This window comes from Ursus arctos, unplaced genomic scaffold (assembly GCF_023065955.2).
Source record: "Ursus arctos isolate Adak ecotype North America unplaced genomic scaffold, UrsArc2.0 scaffold_23, whole genome shotgun sequence".
NCBI lineage: Eukaryota > Metazoa > Chordata > Mammalia > Carnivora > Ursidae > Ursus > Ursus arctos.
Window position 1 is genome coordinate 9,757,423 of NW_026622908.1, and position 19,604 is coordinate 9,777,026.

Sequence of the window (19,604 nt, forward strand, 5' to 3'; positions counted from 1 at the left end):
CCTTTCCAGCCTTTGTCGGTGTGATGCCCGGATTCGTCCAAGGAAATTCTCCTCCTGTGGCCCCCCACCCACTGCAAACCCAAACAAAACACACAATTACAAACTCCTTGCCACCCGGAGACCTCAGAACCACGCACGGCAAGGTAGAGCTTTATTAATCGAGGGACTTTTGCCTTACTCTGTAGGAGTTGTTAATTAAAAGCACTCAACCATTGAGTTGGGAGAGAGGAAGAGAGACAAAGTTGGGGGACAGCTCACACACTGGCTTTCCTCCTTTGCAGGCTGTGTAGCTATTTTAGAAGTTGACACGGACTTTATGGTTGAATAAACCGTTCGCCAGAGATATGTGTGTGAGGTTCCTTGGGAACAACTTTCATTCACTGCCCTGCAGCCGGGCCGTCTGGGTACAAAGAGCCTGTCTAGCCTCTGACCCAGTGTGCGTAACAATTAATAATCATGATCATTGTGGGGCGCCTGGGTGGCTCAGTCGGTGAAGCGTCTGCATTCAGCTCAGGTCACGATTCCGGGTCCTGGGATCGAGCCCTGCATCGGGCTCTCTGCTCAGCGGGGAACCTGCTTCTCCCTCTCCCTCTCCCCTTGCTCATGCTCGCCCTCAGTTTCTCTCTCAAGTCCGTAAAGTCTTTAAACAAAATAGTCATGATCATCGTGATAACAAGAGCAGCTACCACTCAGGGAGCATTTCTGAATGCCAGGCAGCGTGCAGCACTTTCTATGCATCGTCTCGTGTCACCTTCGCGGTAGTCCATGCGCTCTTCTTCCCATCCCCTGAGGAGGAGGTGGGACCTTAAAGGGCATCAGTAACAAGCCCAAGGTCACAGAGCTGGTGAATTCAGGAGTCCAGACTCAGAGGCACACAGTCCGACTGGGAGCGGGAAGGCAGTCAGGTGTTCCAGGCTTTCCACTGGAGCCACGTAAATGTGTCGGAAATCTAACTCCTCTTCTTCCCCTGACCCTGTTTCTCCTCCCGTGTTCCCACATCCGTTGCCTGCGACAGCCGGAACCCGGAAGGAATCTCAGGCTCTTCAGTTCCTTGTTGCTGGAACCCCAGTGGCTGAGCGTGGTGGCTTCTCTCTACAGTATCTCATGCCACTGTTCTCTCTGGCCTCACGGCTCCTGTTTCTCCCCACGCATCCCTTCGTCGCTTTCCTTACCTCTGACCTCAAGGCCCATCCAACAAATCCATGCTACACTTGAGTGGGAAAAATCTTTCTAGAGCACGTATCTGACAACATTGCCACCTGCGTAGAACTCCTCAATGGCTCCACATGCCTGCTGGGGAGACTCAGTGGGTTAATTTCTTTTCTTTTTTTTTTTTTAAGATTTTTTATTTCTTTCTCAGAGAGAGAGAGAGGGAGCACAAGCAGGGGGAGTGGCAGGCAGAGGGAGAGAAACAGGCTCCCCACTGAGCAAGAAGCCCAATGCAGGACTTGATTGTAGGACCCTGGGATCACGACCTGAGCTGAAGGCAGATGCTAAACTGACTGAGCCACCCAGGTGTCCTGGTGGGTTAGTTTCTTTTGCTATAAGAGAAATGCCTCCACAATCTAGCTGCTTGAATCTATTACTTTATTATGCTCATGGAGTCTTTGCTTCAGGGACTGGGGCAAGGTCCAGTGGAGGTGGCTCGTCTCTGCTCCGCCATGTTTGGAGCTGGGAGGCCTCCAGGGCTGGAGCCAGTTTGATAGTGGAGATCCGTGCCATCCCAAAGCTTGTTCACTCACACATCTGACATTTGGGCTGGGGTGACTTGAAGGTTAGGACGAACATGGGCTCTCCAGTGTGGCTTAGCATCCTCACAACATGATTGGCAGACTTTTGACCCAGATGCTTAGGGCTCCAAGGGCGAGTGTTAACAGTGAAGCCAAGCCAAGGCCATCCCCTTTTATGCACGACCCTTGGGAGTCGCTTCCACCATACTGTGTTGGCCAAAGCAGTCCTAGCCCTCCAGATGCAAGAGGAGGGAAGGGAACATAGATGTCGTCTCTCAGTGGGAAGATGGCGAAGAAGAGCCTGTGGGATGGGAGTTGTTGCTATGGTCATCTCTGGAAGGTATGGTCTGCCACTTCTTACCTCTAGTGCCTAGCATGACATATAAGGCCCTCCATGGTCCCCACACTGGGCTGTAAGCCTTGTGGAGGCACAGACCTTATCTGTTTTACTACGTATCTCTTGTGCGTAGCACAGGGCATGGCACATAGTAGGACCTCCTTTATATTTGGGTAGCTGATGCACGATCCATTTGCCCAGGCTCATTTCCCATCATCTCCTCCTTCCCCTCACTGTCCGTCCCTCTCCCTAACTTGCATGCTAGTCCTGACTATAGACCTCTGGCATTTTCCTTGATGTGGGCACCATGCTCTTGTACCTTTGTGCCTTTGCATGTATCTATTCTCTCTTGAGATTCCTCCACCTCCATTCCCACCCACCCGCCATAGTCCTTTAAGGATCTGCTGAAGCTAGGTGGCCTTCCCTGTCCCCCCGAGCACCTGGTAATACCTCCCAGGAAGGTAGTACCTTCCGCTCAGTTCCTTTCTTTGTTTGTACAACTGTTTCCTAGACCAGGACATCCTTGAGCAGAGGGATTGTCTTTTGTTCCCACATTTCTTAACTTCTTCTTCCAGACCTGCTGTATATGCTTAGTGATGGGGGTGGTGTGAAGGGAGAAAGGAAGGAGGTGGTAATAGCAGTACTGCTATTAGTAGTAATACTAATTACTCATAGTATTAATGGGAGCCAGTGTTCCTGGAGTACTTTTTCAGGTATTACTTCTTTGAATCTTGGAGAACTCCTAGAGGGCCTGTGACATGTTATTATCCCCATTTTATGGATGTGCAAACTGAGAGAAGTCAGTGCGAGTCCAGCCTTCGGCAAGCTAGCTTTCCCCGGTGGAAATGAGAGAAGTCACCTGTCCAAGGCTGTTTAGCTGCTAAAGGGTGCAGCCAGTTTGGGGAAGCTTGAGCACTCCGCCTTTGAGATCCAAACCTCTTCCCTTTGGTGCTGCCACCTGCTGGGCTTTAGGCTCTGAGACCCCCAAGATTTTTCTAGGTGTTAGAGAGCTCTGTATAATCCTAACCTTCGACTGGATTAATAGAATAGTTATGTGGGAAACAACAGAGTAGCCGCTAGTAGACAGTGGGGGCTTTGTTCTCGGTGGCCGGTTTTAAGGGATTCCGAATCAGGCAGAGGTTTGTTTAGGGAAGAGTAACCAGGAAAGCTGAGGGTTCAAAACCCAAAACATAATAGAAATGTTTGTAGAAACGAGATATTCTTGGCATGGGAAATACTTAGAAAAGCAGTAGGTTCCAGAGGTCCAAACTCGAACTGTAGGTGGAAGTTGGGCTTATTTCATTCCCTACACACCAAGGTGACCATTCATCCGTGTTCGAAAAAAGATATGCTGGAAATGAGACCTGCAAAAGAACGGGTGGGCCCTTTTGCAAAGGCACGAGCCTCCTGTTCTGCGAATAATCAAACAGGATGTGGAAAACTGTGTCCACGTGGTGGAGAAGGGATTCGGGCATGAGGTGAGAAGCTGCGAGGGAAGACCTTTCAGAGTTCTTCCAGGAGTAAGACCCAGGGTGCCCAGGTTCCCATAGGTGAAACTGAGGGTCTGTTACAGATGGAGAACAGCTGGGCCTTGGCTTGCGGGGGAAGAGGTCTCTTCGGCGAGCCAGGTTTCCACACGCCAGCCTCGGGGTCGTAGTACCGAAGTTGTTTCTTCTGCACATTTTCTCCCCCACATCCCCTTCTAATAAACACAAAGATTGTGCAAGCCCCCTTCGCCTGCCCCAGGCTCTGATCTGGATGATGTGGGGGTTTGGAGGTGGACTGGACTGTGGCTATTGAGAATCACAGTAAGCCCCCATGTGCACCCCGGCCGAGGTGTTAGTGAATGTTGCTATCTGTAGTTGGTCTAAGGAAATGGTAGGTTTTGAAAGCGAACGAATGTTATAATGCTGGATACGCTCCCTCTAGCTAGGCGGCAGGGTCTAGGGAATCGGGCTTTGCCCCTGCGCATTGGAGGAACTGCTTCAGCTGATCCGGGTCCCGTTCTTGTGAAAGTGGCAACCTCGAAACTAGTTGAAGAGTGAGAAGAAGTCTAGGCCCCGTTCTTTTGTCTTCATGGCAGCGGGCAGCTCTTCCTCCCGCGGTTCCTACCGCAGGGACAGAAGGTAACCTGACCATCCTGCAGCCAACAGCTTCTGCTCAATTCCTACTCTGGAGGTCGCTGGCCTGTATTTCGGCTCCCTCTTAGCCTGCCCTTCCCGCCGGAGTGCTTCAGCTGCTGGTGGGGTGCCCCTTCCACCCCCAGTTCACCCCACCCCGGGCTGCTCTCTGTCTGCAGACTTGCCCATTGGCCACTTGGCTTCAGGCGTGGCACGGCCGCATGAACTGCAGGGCTCTGGCAGCCACCTCCCTACACGGGGAGTCTTGCTTGTCGACAGTGTGTGCTGCACCTGTCCCTCCTGTGAACGTGCGTGCCTGTGGCACCATCCAGGCCCATACATGTCAAAATTCTAGGGGGAAACACGGTTTTGCCTTTCACACTGAACTCCCTGCTCTACTGGTTTTGTTTTTTACTCCCTTTTTAAAAATCCTGGACGGTGGGGAATTTAGCCATAGGCGACGAGACTGCAGTCAGCTCGGATCCGAGACGCCCCCCAGTGTGGCCCTGACAGTGTTCCCTCCATGGGGGGCTCTGCTCAAGCCCTGCTGTCCCTTGGATGGGACCTATGACTCCTCCCTCCGTGCATTTTCTTCCTCGCCACCTCTGCCTGGAAGACCCCCATCTTCCCGGGAGTCCTCCTTGGCGCCTTTAGCGTTCCATAGCCCACTATTAATAGTGTCTGGCTTATCTCTAAACAGATGCAAGGATGTTTTATTTTCCTTTCTATTCCCCAAATGCTTAACACATTACACATAAAAGCAATCACATTCTTGGTAGTTGTTTGTTCTTTCATTCAGTCCACCAAAAACATTTTTAGGTGCCTATCTCAAGAGTTCTGGGCACAGTTCTGGGGACTAGGGATATCGAAGCAAAAATACTGGTCCTAAAATAATAATAACAGCAACAATGACCTTACCTTTATTGAACTTGGTGGGTGAGAAGCTGGAGCACATGGAGCTCGATTTCACAATCCTGAGATCATGACCTGAGCCGAAACTGAGAGTCAGATGCTTGACCGACTCAGCCACTCAGGCACCTCCCAATCAGGATTTTGTCAAACTTTATAGAATAGATTACAAAAAACAGTGACAGTGGGTGTTTTTATTTGTTTGTGTCAAATGGTAAATCTGTAACATGAGATATGGACTTTCCAACTCCTGCCTGCCCCCGAGACGGGCCCGCTCCCGCAGAGAGCAGCATTCCCGGCTGCCTGGGTGCAACGTCTGAAGGTGACCCAGTGCCCACGAGCACCGGGAAAAGTGAACAGGGCCAGGCGTCTGTGTGTCAGCTGTTGTGTCTCCCGGTCTTGCTGGATTTAGTGGCAGGTAATTTGAGCATCCTGCGGTCACCCAGTTTTGGCTTAATCCCTACCCTTGAAGGCCAGAGGCCCTGAGGATCTGTTTCTTTGAATTGGAATACATTTGAATTGGAATCCCATCTAGAATGAGTGCCCAGAATAACGATTTCTTTTTTGGGGGGCGGGTAGGGAAGAGGGGGAGGGGCAGAGGGAGAGGGAAAATCTGAAGCCAGCTCCACACTCAGTGTAGAGCCCAACATGGGCCTTGATCTCACAACCCTGAGATCATGACCTGAGCCAAAATCAATAGTCAGATGCTGAACCGACTGAGCCACCCAGGTGCCCCCAGAATAATGATTTTTTTAATGGAAATGTTACCTGGTAAAACTTCAGCCTCTAGGGCCACACAACAGATTCGTTGTACATTTTTCGATCCTTTGCATTCGCACATGTATACTGTATGAACAGTCTAATTTCCTTGCCCCTACTCCAGGCTGCCGGGCACACCCCTTGTCATCCTTGCATAGTTCTTGCCCTAAGAAGCCTTTGTGGGCCCTCTCGCTGCTCTGGCCTTTGCTGATCTGCATGTCTGCACTCAGCCCCTCAGGACCAGGGACTACATCTGATCTCCTCTCCCTCGCAGCCAGGCCATTGCCTGCCTCACAGTGGGGCCGCATAAATGTGTCTTACACATGACACCTGGAAACGGGAGCCAGCTCTAGGGCAGCAGTCTGCATAGGACTCGAGTGCAGTACTTCCTGTGGCCCCCGGGGTGCTGCCAGAAACCAGGCTGTTGGCGGGCGTTGGGTGCCTTCCCGAGGCCTGCTTCATTCATGCCTCCATCTGCAGAAGGGTTCTGTCTCCCACTGACAAGTCAGTTACGTTCTTCCTCCGCCTATTCTCAGGGCACCTTGACATTGCTTTCTGCTGCGGTCTGGATAAGACAGGGCAAAACTTGCACGGACCTGAACCAAAGCGCCAGCTGGCCTCTCCTGGTCTGGTAATGACTGTGGTTATGACCTGGGGCTGTCTCGTGGAACCAGAAGAGAAAGAGACACTGGAAGTCTGATTCCACCCTGAGATTCTAGTCATCTTCACAAGGGATCAAACAACCCCAAATGCCAACAAAATTCCTCTGACCTAATGTGAAAAGTGAACTTGTGTCGTAGAGCACTTCGGGGTTGGGGAGTCATATCAGAAATCGCAAGAATGATGGGGTGCCTGGGTGGCTCAGTCGGTAAAGTGTCAGACTCTTGATTTCGGCTCAGGTCGTGATCTCAGGGTCATGAGATCGAGCCCCATGTCGGGCTCCGTGTTCACCTGGGAGTCTGCTTGAGATTCTCTCCCTCTGCCCCTCCCCCGCTCGAGCGCACACACGCGCTCTTTCTTCCAAATAAATAAATCTTTAAAAAAGAAAAAAAGAAATCACAAGAATGATAAGATGTAGCAGCGTCCAGAGGATTTGCAGGCATGCCTGGGAGGAAGGATTCTTTAGGCAAAGCAGGAGGGCTTTTCCAGAGTCGGGGCACGGAGTTGTGGCACCGCCACTGAGCCCAGGGCATACTGCCTGTGAATCTCTGTATTCAGCGTGCCTGGCGCCGTCCTCGTCCCCCCTCCCAGCCCGGCCTTCCACAGGTACGCAGTTCTCAGGTCTGCAGGCCTGTAAGTCCAAGGCCATGAGTTCACTGGTACTTTAGTGGAGGCTTGGAGTTCTAACAACTCTTAACCAAGCTTTGATCTGAGCTGGAGCGGCCACCAGGGATCAGGTACTGTTAACATGGACGCTGTCCCCTTAATATTGAGAGTCAAGACTAGTTATTAGGAGGATTTGAAATTTAAATTACAATTATACTGTAGTCACATTGCGGTGACTCTTTAACTCTTAGGGAAACTGAGGCCCATCTTGCTCACAGTTCCCCTATCTAAGCCTCAAGATTTAAGGCAGCATTTCCCATAGGCTGACCCTGACTACCTGCAGGAGAATTACTAACATATCTGTTAAAAATGCAGGTTGGCCTATCCCAATCACTGGCCGGGTGATGGGTAGTAAGGAGGGCACGTATTGCATGGAGCACTGGGTGTTATACGCAAACGATGAATCATGGAACACTACATCAAAAACTAAGGATGTACTGTATGGTGACTAACATAACATAATAAAAAAATTATTATTAAAAAAAATGCAGGTTGGGGGAAGCGATGAATAGGGGGACCATGGGGCATTTGGGGGCAGTAACACTATTCTGTATGATACCAAAACAGAGGATGCATGATATTTGTTTGTCAAAGCCTATAGAGCTATACGACACAGAGAGGACGCTAACATGAACTCTGGAGTGTGGTTAATAATAATATATCAGTATTCATGCATCAGTTGTAACAAGTGGACCACACTAATGTAAAGTGTTAATAATAGGGACAGTGGTGGCAGAGGAGAACGGGTTTGTGGGAACTCTTTCTGTGCAAGTTCTCTGTAAACCGCAAAATGCTCTTTAAAAAAAAAGTCTATGGGGCGTCTGGGTGGCACAGTGGTTAAGCGTCTGCCTTCAGCTCAGGGCGTGATCCCGGCGTTATGGGATCGAGCCCCACATCAGGCTCCTCCGCTATGAGCCTGCTTCTTCCTCTCCCACTCCCCCTGCTGTGTTCCCTCTCTCGCTGGCTGTCTCTGTCTCTGTCAAATAAATAAATAAAATCTTTAAAAATAAATCTAAAAAAATTTTTAAAAGTCTATTTAAAAATGTAAGGTTTGGGTCCCACAAATGACATCCTGCCTCTGTGAAGCTAGGGCCTTGGAATCTGCATTGTCTTAGGGTCCCCAGATGATTCAGCTGTATTTTAAGGTTGGAGAATTCCTGGATATAAGTCGGTCTCCTCTCACCATCTGTTTCGTTCCAAGAAAGAGCTTAAAGGGGCTTTGTCTAGAGGACCGTCTCCTGTGTGTGAGAGTGCGTTTCATCTTTCAGTAGGTGGACAAAAAGCTTCCCGCTAGTGCTAGAAATCCTTGCTACAATCCCATACTGACAGTTGAACCACAATAAAGATAATTCAGGCCAGGCCAGACTCCAGACACAGGGGACTGTCAGATTTCCAAAGCGTGCAGCCTCTCTTCAGAAAGATGCCCTGCCAACTCCCATTTTAAACAAGCATCGTTAGGGATTGTAGCGAAAATTTTACATAGGTGTATTTATTTAAAGAGGGGTGACAAACCCACTGTTATAATCCCTGGCTCTCTGTGCGATCCAATTTTATTAGCAAATTAGGGATTTTTTTTGCCTTAAAGTGCTTGTGGAGCTTATATATGTCAGCATCCTAGGTAAGCTAAACCAAAATACTCTGGAAATTCGCGCTAGATGGAATTTTGTTGAACCTGTGAATATTCACACTGCATTTTGCAGAAGACACAAGGATCTTGGCAGCATGTTTCCTCACCCTGCAGGAATTTTCCCACTTGATCAATCACTCCTGCTAGGAGTTTGGGCAGAGCAACCTCAAGCCCACAGCAGTGGTGAGATCGAGCCCGTATGCTGAAAGTCAGGGTGACGTGTGAGTTACAGCCATGCCACGTGCCACCGCTGAGTCAGCTGATAGCAAACACAAGCAGAAGTCTTGCTATGTGGAAACTTGCAGAATCTGCTAAAGGGACTGATTCAGCCAGGATTCCCTTCTGCCCTAATTCGGAAGAACTGCTCATATGAGGCCTGGCAGGGGGCTTTGACCTGACTCGACTGGGTGCACATTTCACACATATGGGAGATGGGGTGCATAATGTAAGATTTAGGAATTTCTGCTTTAGCTAGTGCTCTCGAACTTGTTCTTGATTGTGTAAAAAAAGAGCTCGTTCCTACATTAGACACTTTGTTTTTAAAATACATGTGCCGCATTAATGAAATATTGCATACAGTGCAAAACCTGCACACAACATAGGAATCGATAGGCACATGATAAGAAATACATACAAATAGAAGCGCCTTAGTGTTTGCTCCCACGGGTCGTCTTATGTTCCTCGCTGCGGAGACTGCTGCCCGAGACCAGTGCCTCCCGCTCTGTAATGTGCATTAGAACCACCTGGGGGTCTTACTGAATCTGGGAGAGTCTGATTCAGAAGGTCTGGGAGACTGTGATTCTAAAAGGTTGCCAGGTGATAGGGAAGCTGCTGGTCCGTGGCCCCTAGTATGAGCGGCAGGTAGGGTCTCAAGGTGCATGTTGTGTTTTGTTGTAAGAACCTCCCCACTGTGCCTTCTGTTCTCTTCCAGAAGCTTTGCAGCACGCAGCTTTAGGAAATAAAGGCAGTGGTGCCCATTTCCCCTGGTGAGGCTTCAAGGGGACCCCTGGGACCCTTTGTCTCCTCCTCTACTCAGGCCTGCCTTTTCCTGCTCCTGCCTGTGTCCCCATGGCCTGCTGAAGCTGAGCTCCTGTCGGACTAGCTTAGCAACGTGTTCGTAGGGCTCCCCAGAGGGGCGTGCTCTGGTGGCTAGGCTGCGAGAGCAGACTCCAGGCTCCGGAGCCCGGTTCACTTCTGCAGCAGGCTTGACTTCCTGCCGCACCGAGGATCAGAGAATCAGGATCAGCCGGGTCTGCCCTGTCATCTGGCTCGCCTTACAGCCAGGACTCGGTGCGACGGAAGTGAAATGCAGACAAGCCAGGGCAGGGGCTAGTGTCCCTTGAGCTGTGGGGATCCCCAGCTGGCGGCTCATGGCTGTGTTCTGTGCTCTGAGCGGGGGTGACTCATGGTACCGGCCTCAGGTGGCTGCTTCAGGCTTGAGGGAATAAGGGAAGATTTTGCCGGAGATGAGAAAACGACGGCTATACCATCTTGGTGAAAGAAAGGTAAGAAACGGCTTGGATTCTCTGGGTCCACATCTCCCCTCTGCCTTTGCCAGCAGAGTCATTGGATGAGTTCCTCAAAAGCCATGAAAGCCAAAGAAATGCTTCTGGATTACTTGTGTTGTCCAGTCCAGATGACTTAGAGCTGAAGTCCTGTCGTTACCGGAACCCTAACGGAGAAAGGCATGCAAACCATAGACTTTCTCCAAAGGCAGCTGTTGGCTTTGTTTCCTTGTGTGGCAGTTTGAGGTGACCCGTAATAGAGAAGAGGCTGCACCATGTGCTTTGATTAGAGCTCATCTTAATTTGATTTTAAAATATTAAAGATAGAGGCACCTGGCCGGCTCAGTCAGCAGAGTGTGCGGCTCTTGATCTCAGGGTTGTAAGTTCGAGCCCCCTATTGGGTATATCTTTTAAAAATAAAAAAATATATTAAAGCTATTCCATGAGGAGGGTATTAGAATCACTCAGTGATGTGTCTCTGTAGTTGTCATTTGGGGTGGAGGGTGGGGAGTAGGGTGGCCGTGGCTACGTGAAATATACCACATTTGCCTCGGCTTTAGTGCCTAAGAACTTTGAGGACAGCACAGAGTGGTTTCCTAATGTTTCTTAGTAGATCCTTAAGTCTTTGCTTAAATTTTAGTACTACAGTTTTAAAATTAGCCCTGAAAAATTAAACCCACCTCCCCCATCCTATTTTTGCATTGCAAATGCGTTCTCCTGTTCCCTTAAGCCAAATGAAACAGTTTCTTTTCTGTCTAGAGATCAGCTTTCTTTAAAAGGCTGTAGCAGCTTTGTTAGACTGGCTTGTCCGTTTGTCCTTCTGTGACCCAGAGTGAAGTTTATTCATCTGACTTCTAAGAGGCCCTAAACTAAAGGCATCCTTGTACAGGTTGGTCCAGAAACTCAATTTACATGCTAATAAACCTAGAGAGTACGTGCTGTGCAGCATTGCTGGGGGGGCAGAGGGGTGCTGGGAAAGCATATGTTGTTGGGGTCCTGGACACTTGGGGAGATGCTCATCTGCAGGGACTTTCATCAGCCCACAGCATTTTCCTTTAACCGTATGCAACAAAGTGTGTGTTGACATATATGCCCATATAGTTGTATTGCTATTGGCAAGCAATTGTACATGTACGTGTGTATATATATATTTTTTTCTTGTATTCCATTTTCTTTGCTACCTTCATGTTTAAACCAGAAGTGTATCCAAAGCATATAGATAGGTTGACACATCTTTGAAGAAAAGATACTCAGCTAGGCTTGATTTTTTTTTCCCCCCGATTTGTATTACTTTCATGTCTTGCATCTGAGTGTTTCTGTTGTTTTGTCTCTTCGTGCCGTGCTCTATTAGAAATGCACTGACCCTGATCAGGTTGGTCTGTATTTCTTCCCCTTCCCGTCCCCAGTCCCTGACAGAAGGTGATTTCTTTTGCAGTTAGTGGAAGTCCGTTTGTGTTACTCATGCAGGCCATGCTGAACAGTGAACTCAGGGAACGAGGAGCCACGTTCCCCTCCTTCTGAACGTGATTCACAGACCCAGTTTTACTTGTTCGCATTGTTGTCTGATTACGTTTTCAGAAGAGATCTATTGACTAAACGTTGGATTCGAAATCTAGTGCATTTGTTCTAACAGGTCCTATTCGACTCCAAAGTTTTCTCGTAGCTAGTGCCAGTTCCATAGAATGCACCTATTTTGTCTAGAAGTTTCCTCAGAATAGCCATATGGTGTTCACAGATCTCTCCTGGCCTGAGGGACGGTGAGTCTACCCTCCAAGTCTGGTCATTCCCCCAAAGGTCTGAGACGACACAGACAGGATTCAGACAAGTGGTGCCTTTTGAAAAGTCTGTAGAAGGAATTTTTGATGAGAAAATGCTCACCCAAACTGGAGTATTGAAGGATAGAAGTTTTGAAAAGTCAGTGTTCTCTTTGACACAGAAGCCAGAGCCTCGGGGCGCCTGGGTGGCTCAGTCATTGAGTGTCTGCCTTCGGCTCAGGTCATGATCCCAGGGTCCTGGGATGGAGCCCCGCGTTGGGCTCCCTGCTCAGCGGGAAAGCCTGCTTCTCCCTCTCCCTCTGCTTGTGTTCCCTCTCTCGTTGTGTCTCTCTCTGTCAAATAAATAAAATCTTAAAAAAAAAAGAAGAAGAAGAAGACGAAGAAGCCAGAGCCTGTTAGTCGTTTGCTTAGTACCTTCATAGCTTCCTTGGCTCAAGGTCAGAGGTCTCAACCTACCTGGCTCCCCGATTGAGCCCCAGTCCCCGTGCCGCCTGGCTCCCGTCTGTTCCCGATGCTCCAGCCCAGTGATCTACCTCCCATCCTCTCCATTTCTCTCTGCTTTTGTACGTGATGCCCATGTGCCTAGACAGATCCTCCTCCTGTGGCTGGCAAACTCCTGTGCACCCTTCAAAGGCCAGCTTTCATAGCTCCCCTGTGACTCCTCCCGCCGTGTGCTCTGAGCCTGTCCTCCAGCCTTCTGTAATACCGCTCTTCCTGTCGTAGCGGAATTATCTGTTCAATGTCAGAGTCTCCTGTAGATTTTGAGCTTCACCAGGGCAGGACTAGGTCTTTTCACCTCTGTACCCCAGCCTAGTACAGAGCCTGGTACCTACCAGTTGTGCGATTAAAAAGTGAGAAGGGGATGTTACCGTCACTGCTCTGTGATATGGGCAATCACGGCTGTTGGTAGTCACAGCAGCTAATACATTTGAAGTGCTCCCCACGCACCAGGCACTGGGCTTTGTATCCAGCGGGGCCTTTAACCCTCCGCAGCCCAGTGAGGTTAATCTGTAGTTTCGCTCATCTTGTTGCTGAGGAAATGGAGCTCAAAGGAATTACACCAAAACGTGTGACACAAGCTGGGGTTTGAACCCACCTACCTGCACTGCAATCCTAACCACAATCTCATTGTCCTCGTCTGAAAAACAGATAATACACTTGATGAGAGCCTTGAAGGTTACAGTGTCATGGCTTATGGGAAGCACTTTGCACAGTACCCAGGTAGCCTCCATAACCATTAGCTCTTATTAATAATGATGAACCCAAGGTCCCCCAGCCGGCAAGGGGCAGAGGAGACATTTGAACCCAGGTCTTTCTGACAAGAGAGCCCTATTGCTAACTCTTATGCTCGTGGGCCAGCCCAGGGTGACCCAGCCTTGAAAAGAAAACACCCCCCGTACACACACACACACACACACACACACACACACCTTGTTTCGTTAGCCCAGGCTCCATCCGGGGGCCTCCGGGGAAGCCGTGGAAGGTGGAGGCAGAGCGTCTGCACCCATCACTGCTGAACTCGAGAGGCTGATGTGGAAATTGTTGAGTTGCTTGGTGGCTTAGTCAGGACCCCACGAAGCAAACATTAGGATGTTACTGGTACATCATTAGGTTCCAGCACTAATTATTTATTTCCCCAAGGAGAAGGAACCCCACAGTGTTGGTGCGGGAGGATCCAGTCCCTGGATCTGCTGCTTCCTCTCCTTGTGACCTCAGACCAGCCCTTTGATCTGTACCCAGTGTGAGCCTTGCTAAAACTCCCAAAGGTGGAGAATGGCCGGGGCTCCCCTGCCGCCACCACAGCGTCCGGAGCACAGGGCTTCTCAGCCCTCCCGGACAAGGGCCGGTGATTCAGACGGCCGCTCCCGTGACTGCCTCACCCGTAAATCATGCTTTCCTAAGGGAGTAACTGGATGAAGGCGGTCTATATTAATATGTTCGGAAGCCACTTCCTACACAAATCTGGGTCAAACCGGAATTTTATTTTTCATTTCAAGAGTTATTTAAAAACACATAGGGAGCGTTTTATAAATGAGACTATTGGAATCAGTGGGTCATAATTCAGAAATAAATATTTTACATTGGATTCATGAGGGTGAGCCTGGTCGTAGTGACAATTGTCTCCAATGCTGTGCTGTCTCCTAGTGAGAGGACATGAAACAGAATTTATTTTTAAGAAAGTTATTTAAAGGGGCGCCTGGGTGGCTCAGTCATTAAGCATCTGCCTTCGGCTCAGGGCGTGATCCCAGGGTCCCGGGATTGAGCCCCACATTGGGCTCCCTGCTCGGCAGGAAGCCTGCTTCTCCCTCTCCCACTCCCCCTGCTTGTGTTTCCTCTCTCGCTGCCTCTCTGTCAAATAAATAAATAAAATCTTAAAAAAAAAAAAAAAAAGAATGTTAGTTTTAAAAAAGTTATTGGATATGTGTTTTTACAAATGTCTGGGAAAAGATGAAATTCCCCATTTCCTCACCATTTCTCTCCTCCCCTCCCCAATCCCCTCCCCCACCACTGTCATACCCAGTGAATGAAATAGATTTGCAGCAACGCTGGGTCACAGATTAGTTGTATTCAACTCCCTGGCTCTTTAGTTCTCTGTGCATCTGCGAAGGCAGAGGATCTGATTTATCTTTGCCTTTCCCCTCCTCTCGGCCTGAACGAAATCAGAGTTCCGGGCACAGCTGATAGGCCAAGGTGACACATCCAGTCCCATCTCTCCAGGGCAAGTCCCACCGCTGTGGGTTTTCATTTTTGACAGAACAACACTGTGCTTGGGTGTTAGTGGGTTGGGGGCTGCGGCGCGTCTCAGCAATCGTCTGTGGACCGTTCTCGAGGCCCTGCCCCGCGCAGCCTCCGCAGAACGCAAAGGCTGTGTGTGGGGGGGGGTGGTCATCAACACGCCTGGGTGCCTGTAATTGCCCAACTGTGTGTGTTGTTTCACCAGCAATAAAAGCCCAGCAGCGAAATGAATGCTGAAATGAGTATGTTTGTCCTTTGACAAGATCCCTGCGGTTGAAAAGTTTTCGTCTCTATGGCTGGGTGGGCTTTGTTAAAACCAAAATTCACTGCCTCCCTTACTGGTGCAGCAGACTGCGTTTTGAAGCGCTTCCCCTGAATTCTCCTTGAAAGGACATCTGATCTAGAAAATCTAGCCTCTGGCAAAGTTACTGCATTTTGAAGTAGGTGGGTTTTATCTCTCCTCGTGCTGGCAATGGAGTGTGTACATGGAACCCACCACTGGACCCTGGGTCACACTGAATGGGTGAGTGGGGGGATGGACAGATGGATGGGGAGACCGGCAGTTCAGACTTTGCCTTTCCATCTATCTTAGATGTCATGTTTGCTGACATTTAAGAAGAAGGAAAACGTGGGGCGCCTGGCTGGCTCAGTCAGTGGCACATGCAACTCTTGATCTCAGGGTTGTGAGTTCGAGCCCCACGCTGAGGGTAGAGATTACTAAAAAAAATTATAAACTTTCAAAAGAAAAAAAGAATTTTTTTTTTTTAAGAGGAAAGGGCACCTGGCTGGCTCATTTGGTGAAGCACACGACTCTTTATCTTGGCGTTGTGAGTTTGAGCCTCCCCATGTTGGGTGTAGCGATTACTTAAAACATAAAATCTTTAAAAAATAAAATAAAATAAAAAGAGGAAAGCAAACCTGTAATTGGTGTCCTCCCAAAAAGTTTTTGCTAAACCCCATCCTATGGCTGTGTCTTTGGTCTTCATGCAACAGAAACAATTTGTCACGAGCTCTTAGTATGGGTTAGACACATGGGATATGAATGTCAGTGGAGTAAGAATAATCCCTGTCCTCAAGGAACTTACTGTACAATGTGGGAGATAAGCACTAAAAGGTAATTATACAAATAATTATTAAACTATAGCTGTAATCCCTATCTTTTCTGGTTTTGTTTTATTGAGAAACCATTCATAAAATTCACCCTTTTTACAGTGTATAGTGCCGTGGTTTTTTGTATAGTTGCAGAGTGTTTTTGTTTTGTTTTTCAAATGACACAGTTGAGAGAAAAATTCAGTCTAATCTGTTCTCATTTTGTTGGCACAACCACCAGCAATTGGCTTGACTACTCCAACAGACTTTACATCCCATTGGCGCTGCATTGCCTGCGATCCTTAATGTCATAAAGGAGGGGTGGGAGGGGACATCAGAGAAGTTCCATTTAGACGTGGTGTCCTAGAAGCTGCCCGAGGGGAGAATTCTCTTGATGCATATGGAAACTTCTTCTCACCCCAGATGCACCGTGAGAACTGTCTTCTCTGCCCCTAACTCAAAATTACTGGTCATGGGCAACCTCCAGAGCAGCCTGTAATTCCATTTTCCTAAGAATATACCCCAGAAAGGACCCAAACTTGAAGTAGAAGAAAATGCAGAATTGACCACCCCCAGGATCTCCTTCATATACTCCGAAGCTAAAATACTAAATGCAGTGAAACTCTCTGCGTGATGTAGCTCAGCTGACTTTTTCAGGAAAATCACCACTCATGGGTCTTCTTAATAAATGTCATTTCACTTGAAAGGCGAGACACCTGTATTTTTAGACACCTTGCAGGTCCATCTCATGCGGCCCGTGTGGGAATTCAAGGGACCAAGTTTGGTTTCTTGCTCTGCCGGACTTTTGTCTTGCCTTCCTGTCCTCTCTGAAGGTGGGGGTGATCGCACAAGCAGTCTCCCTTATGGGATGTTGGGAAGGAGGCAGGGTAGATGAGGTAAGGCTGCTTTGTACCGAACTACCTCCTACCGGAGGTGGCTGTGTTCTCAGGAACTGGTCTGGGTAGCGGATGACAATCGATACAGAAGAAGCGCCAGGCGTACCACCTCCCCTGACAACACTGACTCCATCGGAAGATAGCTTTGTGGACTCACCAAGAAATCTAGAAGAGTAAATTAGTCTGAGTGTTGTTGGAGAGTTTTGTGACAACTCTCTTAAGACATCACTATCAAAGGTGAAATTCACCATTGTAGATACTTCAAGATAATGACACCCCTACTAATGTCTTCCATGTGTGTGGTCTCACGCAAATTGCAGAGCACCTTCATATGCCTTATCTGGCTAATTCTCATGCCTGCCCTGGGGATGCGGGAAGACTGTGATATTCCCATAGTTCAGATGAAAGACCCAGGACCCAGATGAGCAACCTGCCCGTGATAACAAAGGTGGCGCATCTGTCCTCCGTCTTTTCTTTCCACCTCTTTTATTTATTTATTTAGATTTTATTTATTCATTTGAGAGAGAGAGAGCACAAGCAGGGGAAGAGGCAGAGAAGCAGACTTCCAGCTGAGCTGGGAGCCTCATATGGGACTCGATCTCAGGACCTGGAGATCATGACCCGAGCCGAAGGCAGATGCTTAACCGTCTGAGCCACCCAGGCAACCTCCACCTCTTTTAAAAGCTTGCCTACTTTCTCCATTGCTCTGTTCTGTCATATTTTTTTCCCTATGATTTGCTAATGATTGTCAGTTCCACTCCCGTTACTTAGGTAAAACACCTGCTTGTATAATTGCCAAATTAAAACGAATGTCATGAATACATCTGACGGTTAATGTTATTCACTAGTTCCCTTCTGCTTCATGGATTCCTGTGAGTTTGGGTTAATTAAGCCAAGTTCTATTTTTGCTAGCAAGTGGGGTGATCCTTTGGGTTGAATCAACAGCTGAGTTATCCCTGGGCTGCGATGAATGACAGAGCCTCAGGAAAGCCTCAGTTTGTTCTCCCTTCGAGCACCGGATGGCCATGCAGGGCTTCTGGATGTGAACAGCAAGACTGTACAGGAATTGCTCTTGACCATATATTTGCATCATCCTCTGCTCCTGTTGAAGGTACATGACCGATGGTGGACTTGGCCTCTACACTCGTCGCCTGAACCGGCTCCCCGATGGGATGGCTGTGGTGCGGGAGACCCTGCAAAGAAATACCTCCCTGGGCCTTGGTGATGCTGACAGGTAAGTTTGCTCCACTTGGGACTGACCAGGTGCAGAGATCATTGCAGAGCGGCCTGAGAGGTGAGGGTGTGATATGGAGAGCAGACGGGCACTGCTGTGACCCACGCAGGGGTTGGGAGGCTTTGAAGTGGTTTCTGTGGTCAGGAGCTGGCACAGCAGCCAGTAGAACGCTGCTAGAGGGTCCTCGAGTCCTGCTTCTGGTTAGGGTGGTGCTTCTGACAGCGAGAAAAGAGGGAGTTCAGGCTTGGGAGTTTGGATGGTTGTTTTGACGGTTGCTACTGCGTCTTTGTCGATGCCCCAGGCCCCAGGGATCTGCTTTACTTCCTCTGTTAGCCAGCTTTCTAGGTATGGTAGCTTGGGACACAGTCCCTCGTATGCACAGAAGGCCTGTGTGCACAAGGGAGTGCTCCTGGCCTTGGCTGAGGAAGCTTCACTGTGGGTCTCCTGTGGCCTGGCAATAGGCTTAAGGATATAGTCCATACGCCATGTGCTGAGGAGCTGACATTATAGCACCGGACCGGTCCTCGTTGCAGCCACCGTCAGAGATGAAAAGAGCTTCAGAGAACATTGCAGTATAGAGGGCTATTTGGTAATCCTTACTCTGGCACAAACAGATCTATTAAAGAAGGGGTTCGGACTATATGATTTCCGAGATCCCTTCCTGCTCTGATGTGCTGTATTTCTAGATTTCATACCCTTTACTGATGTGGCCGTTGAAGGATTGTGCTGGCATACTTGACCTCTCTCCCCACGTGTGCTGATGAGACAGAACATGGAATTTAGATGTGTGTGCTTGAAGTCACCATACATTTTTGGGCGCTAATCCTCAGGTGCCAGAAAACCACATATTTGCAGCACAAACCCAGCTTCTTGCTGTTCTCTTAGCTGGATGTACTTTTTACAAAGAGCTAAGTGATGTCTGTGGGTCTCTGGCTTAAGAGAACTAGGGCATGTTGAAGTTCCCCCCAGGAATGGAATTTGCTCCAGAGAAATCTTCATCTTCTCTCTGGGAAGGCTGAGAACGCTGTGCTGGTCTGAACACTGAATCAGTTGTCAGAAACTTGGGATCTGGCCCAGGCTCTGCCATGAACTTGAATATGCCCTTCTCAGAGTCCCCCAGTGTCCAGGGTGGTGATTTATGCCAGAGATGACAAAGGCTCTTCACCACCGTGCCAGCTCAAGTCAGCTTTCTTCTCGTAATTAATTTGTTTAAAAGTATTGGTTTGAGAATTCCCTAGAAAGGTGAACCGCTTAAGAACTGCTTTTTTTTTTTAATACTGCTCTTTTTTTATTTATTTATCTTTTAGAGAGGGAGTGTGGGGAGGGGCAGAGGGAAAGGGAGAGAGAGAATCTCAAGCAGGCTCCACGCCCCTCACAGAGCCCCACACAGGGCTCGATCCAGCAACCCTGAAATCATGACTTGAGAGACAGACACTTGAGCAGCTGAGCCACCCAGGGGCCCTGGAGAACTGCTCTTTCTAAGGCTGAAACGCTCTATAACTAAACTCTTTGGAGGAAATATTATCAGGGAGAAAGTCTGTTGTTGTAACACCCCCACTGG

General features: G+C 48.8%; 1 protein-coding gene across 4 annotated transcripts in view; it reads left to right on the forward strand.

Annotated features, from left to right (window-relative positions):
- The window catches only part of NAV2 (neuron navigator 2), a 383,600-nt gene that overhangs the window by 245,679 nt on the left and 118,317 nt on the right, over positions 1 to 19,604 (forward strand). For all 4 annotated transcript variants that reach the window (XM_026512228.4, XM_044389055.3, XM_057317561.1 and 1 more), the window contains one exon: positions 17,921 to 18,043. In XM_026512228.4, coding sequence (XP_026368013.1) covers positions 17,921 to 18,043 — 123 coding nt within the window. The remainder of the gene's footprint in view (positions 1 to 17,920; positions 18,044 to 19,604) is intronic.